This window comes from Oryzias melastigma, linkage group LG21 (assembly GCF_002922805.2).
Source record: "Oryzias melastigma strain HK-1 linkage group LG21, ASM292280v2, whole genome shotgun sequence".
Taxonomy (NCBI): Eukaryota; Metazoa; Chordata; class Actinopteri; order Beloniformes; family Adrianichthyidae; genus Oryzias; species Oryzias melastigma.
The window spans coordinates 13624974-13633040 of record NC_050532.1 but is presented as its reverse complement, the minus strand read 5'-3'; the positions used below and the strand labels follow the sequence as shown (position 1 = coordinate 13633040).

At 39.8% G+C, this 8067-nt stretch overlaps 1 protein-coding gene across 3 annotated transcripts in view; it reads right to left on the bottom strand.

Moving 5' to 3' along the window:
• Positions 1 to 1523: 1523 nt before the first annotated feature.
• The window catches only part of LOC112137941 (inactive dipeptidyl peptidase 10), a 146577-nt gene continuing 140033 nt past the window's right edge, over positions 1524 to 8067 (bottom strand). For all 3 annotated transcript variants that reach the window (XM_024260457.2, XM_024260459.2, XM_024260458.2), the window contains exons 23-26: positions 7988 to 8046; positions 6208 to 6280; positions 5853 to 5926; positions 1524 to 4584 (exon numbers count right to left, since the gene is read on the bottom strand). In XM_024260457.2, coding sequence (XP_024116225.1) covers positions 4447 to 4584; positions 5853 to 5926; positions 6208 to 6280; positions 7988 to 8046 — 344 coding nt within the window. In that variant the 3' untranslated portion in view covers positions 1524 to 4446. The remainder of the gene's footprint in view (positions 4585 to 5852; positions 5927 to 6207; positions 6281 to 7987; positions 8047 to 8067) is intronic.

Genomic DNA, 8067 nt, shown 5'->3' with positions numbered 1-8067 from the left:
AGAAAATATATATGACTATAATTAGCAAACTAACAAAGTAAAACCATTTAATTTTACATGCCATAAAAGTGTCAACACAGAGTTAACTTAACTTAACTTAAGTTACTCTTTCTCACAGTGTAACTAAAGACAAATAAAGCAAAAGCATACACTTGTTTTTTTTTCATGGTTGTGAAGTTCATAGAAATATTCATGGTGTTTTGTTCTGATGTATCCTGTCCTATATATATATATATAAACAAAATAGTTGTAATACTATTTCAGCCATTTTCCTTGTGCAACATTGTTATGAAAGCACTTTTTAGAGTTATCGCCAAAACATGTTTAAAAAAGCTATTTGACCTGCTGTTTGTGAAGGAACTTTTTTGAGATATATTTGAAATGTTTTTGCTTTTGTTTGTATCAGAGTTTGCATTAGAGTTGGCTGGGTGTGGGACTACGTGTTGGATTCTTTTTCCAATAGACGACAACCCAGAGAGAGTCTGAAAGTAAAACTTCCCTGTTTAGAAAAACATATTTTATTTGTTTCTGTGGTCATTTATCTATTCATTTATCAAATTTAGCTTTAAAAGAAGATTGATGTATAAAGTTTTATATTTGTCCTAAGTCAAATAATTTTAACTTATTTTACTTTAACAGCAGCACATGGAAAATACTCAAAAATAAATCTAAAAATATGATCAGATGTCTACAGGTACCGTATTTTCCGGACTATAAGTCGCGGTTTTTTTCATAGATTGAATGTCCCTGCGACTTATACTCCAGTGCGACTTATATACGAATTTTTAATGATGAGATATGGACCGTAAGTCTAGAGTGCCCTCTTATGGTGATCTATGCAATTACTTTATTTACTTTAGTTATTCAGACGTGACACCAAGGACGAAGAATTTAAGGGATTTAGTGATATGGAGTGAGATTGCGTGCAATTAATTACAGTAAAGATACAAAGTTGATGAGTTCTTGAGTCTATAGTTAAATAAAACTGTTATGTTATATAAATGCTACACCTTTTCGTTTTTTTCATGATGCTAATATGTGAATATGTGTTGACACATATTCAGCCTGTTTTCTATTCACTTATGAATGTTATAACTTACCTTCCAGGATGATGTAATATCGTTTTTTTCAACCAGTTTGTAAAATAAATTACTTGAAAAAAATGCGACTTATACTCCAGTGCGACTTATGTATGGTTTTTTCTTCTTCATCATGCATTTTTTGGCCCCTGCGACTTATACTCCGGTGTGACTTATAGTCCGAAAAATACGGTATGTGTAGTAGACCTCTATATGCAGATATCTTTCAGAACACTATTGGTGGACTTCTGATAGAGTAACACAATAGAGATGCCAGGGATGTTCAGTAGATATCTACAGTAGATGTCTGTTGGATATCTAACCTGTTTCTATTGGGCAAACGAATGTTCACCCTTTATTCTCCGTTGGAGTCAGATCACGTCTGACTGCAGTGAAGCTTAAACCAGGATCCATCTCTGTGACAAACACAAAGACACGAGGACAAACACAACTCTGTTAGGTTTATTTTAAAACTTTTAAAGCTGTTTATGAACTTGAACATTAAACATAAAGCATCTTCTGCTGTTTATAGCCCATTTTCTCTCAAGAACATCTTTGCTGTGCTTTTACATCCACTGCATCATTCCATGACCTCAAAGTACCAAAAGGAAAACCTCATGTAAAGGAGTGTGGCTGTTGAACCAACATTGAACCAAATCGTAAAATTAGTCTCAAGAATATTTTAAAACAAACATTTGCCGACTTTAAAAATGTTTCCAAACATGAACAGCTTTCACTCTCAGTCTTACATCAAGTTGTATTTCAAGCGGGACTGAAAAACAATGAGTTTCCCTCAGGATTGATGAAATATAACGAATTGAATTGAAATATGATGAACTCTTTTTATTATTTGTGTGTTTTCTTTTCCAAAAGTCACATGAACAAAATTGGGTTTGACAAATGAGTTCAGGTCCGCTTCATGAAACACAGGCTTAAACATCCAACATATTTTCCCAAAACATTTTTGACATGAACTTCATTTTCTCATTTCTTTATTATGACAAACAAAGGTGAAAAATATATTTATATTGTGAAGTGTTTGGAAATAGTCTTCAAGGTGTAGCATTCTGTTTGGTGTTGTGCTACATACTCCATCATATTTTCATATACTTGTGTATTTTTTATTATTTTTAATCGCCACTATAAGAGGACAATCACATTAGTTCCAGACTTTAACCCCAACTGTTTCCCTTAAAACAGAAAAAAGAAGAGCAAAAATTACAAAATCCATTCTAGAATTTTAAACCAAATAAAATAAATATGTCAACTAAGAAACATTTACAATAAATCAAAATTCAATCAGTCTTTCCTTAGAGTGTAAACTTTCTATGAGATCCAACATCCTGAAAATATATCTATGTCCACATTCTGTTGCACTGTACAAATGTGAGACATGCAAGGGTCCTACTAACACTGTAGAGTGGTCCACTTAGTCACAACTATTTCATTTATTTCTCAAATATATTCACTAATTATTGTTTAAAAGCAAAGACTCTTTAGACAGATTTGCAGTGGAAAACAATCCAAAAACTCCTCACTTTCTTTATCAAAGTATGTCTAAATGACATGTTAAGACAGAGAACTCTGCAGCATAGTTCATAACTGAGTGATCATCAGAGTCTATCACTAAGAAGTCAACATATTTATACACAGGCAGAAACTCTTTGCTGTGAAAGTCTCTTCTAGACTGCAGTGCTTTGTTTGGAGCTGAAAGAGTCAATAACTCTGACAAAACCTAACAGTAAAAATGTACATGTTGAATCCTTTTGCAACATTGCATGAACCTGAAGACCGTTAACGTTTAGGGTGGCGATGTTGAGAGGGAGGGGATTGCACTTCTAGTGGTTACAGCGACAGATCAAGCACTGCAGCCAAAAGAGGGAGAGGGGGAGGGATAAAGTGTCCACGTTTGCTCCTGATATCTAACAAACAGGTGAGTGGATGAACATGCATTTGGTTAAATGTGAATAAGTACAATCTAGAGCCTACAAAAGGGGAAGTCATCTTCAGTGTGCTTTCTCAGAAATAACATTCTGAAATGGCAGCCGATCAAGTCCAGTTTCTACCTCAAATCCAGTCACGTTTGGCTGATGTGTCCTTTAGTGATCTCTTAACGTTTACACTCACAACACACCCACCCATTCACACACATACACGCCGTGAGTCGTGGTGCTCACCACAATGGGATGAGCACCACGACTGAGCTGCTGCAGTCTGGCTGCAGGCCAGACATCAGGGTGGAGGACGCTGACGTCCGCCTGCCGCACTGGACACCGACTCACCCAGAGACGCTGTGACAGTCGTGTTTCTGACTTCTTCATCCTGCAGGACTGCTGCGAGGTAAGCCGCAACGGTCGGTTCGTGAGATGGTCCATGGACTACCTCACCAACCGTCCACAAGATGTGTCTGAACCAGAGTGTGTCTGAGGTGGAGCCCTCCAAGGAACCGTGCTCTCACCGTTCTGCTTCACCCTCTACACTTTGGACTTCATGTAAAACACCACCAGCTGTGTGCGGTGTGTCTGAAGGAGATGATGTCGAGTGCCGGTCAACCATCAGGAACTTTGTGAGCTGCTGTGAGAGCGTCACCTGTGCTTCAATACCAGCAAGACCAAAAAGGATGGTGGTTGACTTCTGAAGAGGAAGAACGGTGGCCTACACACCGCTGAACATCCAGGGAAACAACAGTTTCAAGTACCAGAGTGTTCACCTCAACAACAAACTGGACTGGTCCCACAATGACCAAAGTGGCCTCCAGCTTCTGAGGAGACTGAAGTCCTTCAGCGTGAGGAGACCTCTGCGCAGGACTTTGTATGACTGTGGGACGCTGTTGTTGGTCCTGGGCTGCTCTGTGGAGGAGGATGCTGACCAAACTCAGATCTATCATGAACAACAGCTCTGAGTCACTGCAGCCCGCTGGAAAGGGACTGAGAAGTTAATTTAAAACCCCAACGTAGGAACCACAGGTCAGACATTTCCCCGGCCATTAGGCTGCACGACCCCTCTGCAGGACCAGGTCATCAAATTCATCCATTTATCTTACCTAAGCTTACCTATATGTTTGTTTGGCGTATTTGGTAATCTGTGATTTGTTACTTGTTTTTCCTTTGAGCTGCCATGATGGGTGAATTTCTCCTCTGCAAAATGAATATAAGTTGAATTCATTAATTAACGGACTCACATACACATACCCCCCTCAAATACACTCGTACAGACTCTCTCACTCGCATACACAAACGCTGTAAGAGTATTAGCAGCTCCTTCGCCATGTCCACTTCTGACTAAAGAATTGGTCCAAATGCAAAAGGCCATGAGGGATTTTTGTAAAACTCCAAAATCTCCAGGTGTGACACCTAAAGTCTGATGGTTACTCCTCCTCCTCCTCTTCCTCGTCGGACAGTGGTAGCAGCTCCTCTTTTAGACATTCCCTGAAGAAGCTGGTGAGCGTTGTGTAGAGATGCTTACGGCTCTGCTGGGACAGGAAGTGGCCCTCATCCGGGTAGATCTAGAGAGCACAAAATATTGCACAACCCCCTCAAATCATTTTGTTTATAGAATGTTTACTGTCTTATTTGTTAAAGTCCAGAGACAGCTCTTGGAAACGGATGTTTGGATGACATCCACAAAGCTTCCTTGTTATTGGCCAGTCTTTCAAATTGTGCATGGGGGTTTATTTGCTGTGTGGTGTTTGAAGGTTTGTAGAACGTCTTGTTGTTTGACATCGTCTGTTTCGTTCCATGAGAGGTGTGTTGGGGTAACTCTGTCTTATGAGCATCCAGAATATGAGAGCCAGCTGTGAGCAGAACAATCCACTTCCACGACAGAAGCAGCACACATGGCAAAGGAGAACAAAAAGCTTGGGGGAAGGAAGAAAGAGCCCAGAAGGAATCCTAGCCAGGCACTCTCAGAGGGTCGATAGGATTTCGGCAGCGCTGTGGGCGTTGGGAAAAGGTTGGCGAGAAGGCTTTCTGAGCTTTCTGCTCAACCTCTGCAACAAAAGTGTTTAAGGGCGGACTGTTGTTCAAGCACCCTCCTGGAGCTGCTCAGGTAAATGTGTGTTTCCAACACAGAACTGACCCCAGCTCTTACTGCTCCTAGAACTACAATCAGAAGAGTGGAGATCATCCAAAGAGTGCAGCAGGATGGCTGCCGTATCAGCAGCTGTTCTATGAGAGCTAACAGGCCCAACTGTACTAATGTTTTAAGAGAACCTTGTCACCCTATTCCCATTTCCCAAAGGACGGCTAATGCTAACGCTCAGTCGACCTAAACATACATTCTGACTAAATAAACATCTTTATAAACTCACAGACATGAATTTTCTAAACTCTTTTAAGGAAATATTTTTTAAGTAACCATTTGTGGTCTAAAACATAATTTTTTCCTTATACTTTCTTCTTCTTCTGGAATAAGGTATAATGCTGTAGTGAGATCGCCACCTGGTGGCCAAACTGAAACGCCCTCCAGGAGAAGCAGAACAATGTTTACACATAAAGTGTTGGATAACAGCACAAGGCCCATATGGAAAGACACTTTTCTCTACATCAGAAACAGCTGATTTGTGATAATCCCATAAATGAAGTGTTTTTAGATGTCGCCAGTGACGTCAAAAGGGTTGAAGAGCCAATACTTCTATTATTAAAGTTATCTTTGTCCAAAAGGACAAGAATTGAAAAAAAAGGAATTTACCAAATTTAGTAACCATTTAACATCAACATTTGAGTGTAGACAGACATCTTTAGTAAATGGTTAATCTGGTTGAGCCCCACACACCTGCATGGAGTAGTTTGCTCCCACTTTCACCAGGTTCCTGACCAGCTCTGCAGTGTGCTGAAAGTGGATGTTGGCTGAGAAGAAAAAAGTAGGACGCAGTCAAACTCCTGAATGAAACGGACAAACAACAAACTCCACATCCATGAGGAGGTTTTCCAACGTCCCAACACATGACGTATTGTTTTAGTCTTCGGAAACAAAGCAGCTCCTAGCCTCATTACCTAAAAGAACTGCATGTGTTTGGGGCACGATCCACCACAGATAATGTTCTTGTTGTAGGTTTCTCTTACTTCAAACTTCAAACTTTATTCATTTATATAGCGCCTTTCATTCACAAGAAGCTCAAAGCGCTTACCATCCGCTGTGCCGTGCACGAGCATCAGCGTTTGTTCCCTGAGAGCTTGAACATTCTGCAGCAGGCTGGAGAACTGTAAGGAAAGAGAATGAGAGAACACCGACAGGGAGAGGCGAAAAGAGTAGTAGTTTTAGCTTGATGCTAAAATTTAGCATCAAGCTAAAACTATCTTGGCTGCAGCTGCTGCCCCGGCGGGGGGTCTTGGCGTGGGGATGGCCGGGTGCTCTCCCCCTGAGTACATTCCATCACCATCCACCTCAGCGAAACATAAACACTCACCTGAGCACAGGTGTCAGCTCACCTTAGCACTAACCGTTTGTGTGACAGAATGAAAGTCTTTATCTGAATGGGTTTGTATGATGGAGTGTGTGAGCTGCTGTTACAGTTGAATTGAGTACATTATGTTTAGTTTAAATGCGGAGACTATTTTGGCCAACAAGCGTGTGTGTAACTATAGAGTGTGTGTGTAGACAGGCCCCGCCCATTCTAGTTTATCACTTAGTCCTGGTTGTTTTATGATGTTGCTTCCCTCTGTTGCCATCCTCTTCTTCCTCCCCACCCCTCCCCCACCCTCTTCCCTTTTTTCCGTCCGGTCCAACAACAAAAATAAATAAATAAATAAATAAAATAAAACATAATCAATACAAATAAAGTTTAGCATTAAATACAACAGGGGTTTATACTCAATAAATCCCTGTTGTGACAGTAAAATCTGCCCAACACAAGAAGCTCTCAGCCCACATCTGTTGGCTCAGCTGTTGGACAGGACAGGTTATAAAAAAAAAAAAAAAAAAATTAATGGAATGTCCCATAGGACGGCTAATGCTAACGCTTGGTGGACCTAAACATACACTGTTGACTAAACAAACATCTTTGTAAACTCACAGACATGAATTCTAAAACTCTTTTAAGGAAATATATTGTTTAAAGTAATCATTTGTGGTCTAAAACATCATTTTTTCCTCATATTTTCTTCTTCTGGAATAAGGTGCAATGCTGTAGCGTGATCAGTCAAACTGAAACGTCCTCCAGGAGAAGCAGAACAATGTTTCCAATGTTAATGAACATTTTAGTTAGAACTTCTCCTTTAGAGAATCCATGTAACACTGGATGATATTAACAATCTCATTATTTCACTGATACATTTACAGTATGTGAACTGGATCAGATTAATATAAATATATAGTAGATTATTGATGTAATTCTAAGCAAATGTGTATAAATGTGTAAATTCTAAATTTAATTGAATTAAAGAATTTAAAAAAATCTGAATCAAATCGATTCAGACTCTTGTGAATCAAACTGAATCGTTTCTGGACATTATAATTGATACCCAGCCCTAGAAAAGAGCCCAGCAGAATTCATTTCATCAGATAGACATGCCTACAAAAATCCTTTACGAGGAAAAAGAGAGCTGTAGTCAAAGCCTCTGCATAAGGACTTTCCTGCCACTAAAACAAAAGTATCTGAATGCTTTCTCAGAAACTGGAAATACCAGATTGCTCTAGAAATCTATGACACAATCTTAATCCGTAAAGAAGAATCTCAAACTCCATCAGATCCCCTGGGTCCCTATGAAATAGGGATACAGTGAGCAACAACAATAACAACCTGTAAGGAAGTTGTACTGTGGGGGACTCCACAACAGGAGATGACCAGAAAGACAAAATACACAAACATAAACACAAAAAAAGAAACTGAAAAATGCTGAAACCAGAACATCAGTCGGCTCTGCCCGGTCACAGACCAACAGGAAACAGACAGGAAGAGTGAAACACACCTGGTATCTGTTGTCGTCCTGTAGTGGCATGCCAAGGTAGCGCTCTGAGAAGGCTGACGCTGTGAAAAGGGACAGATTGT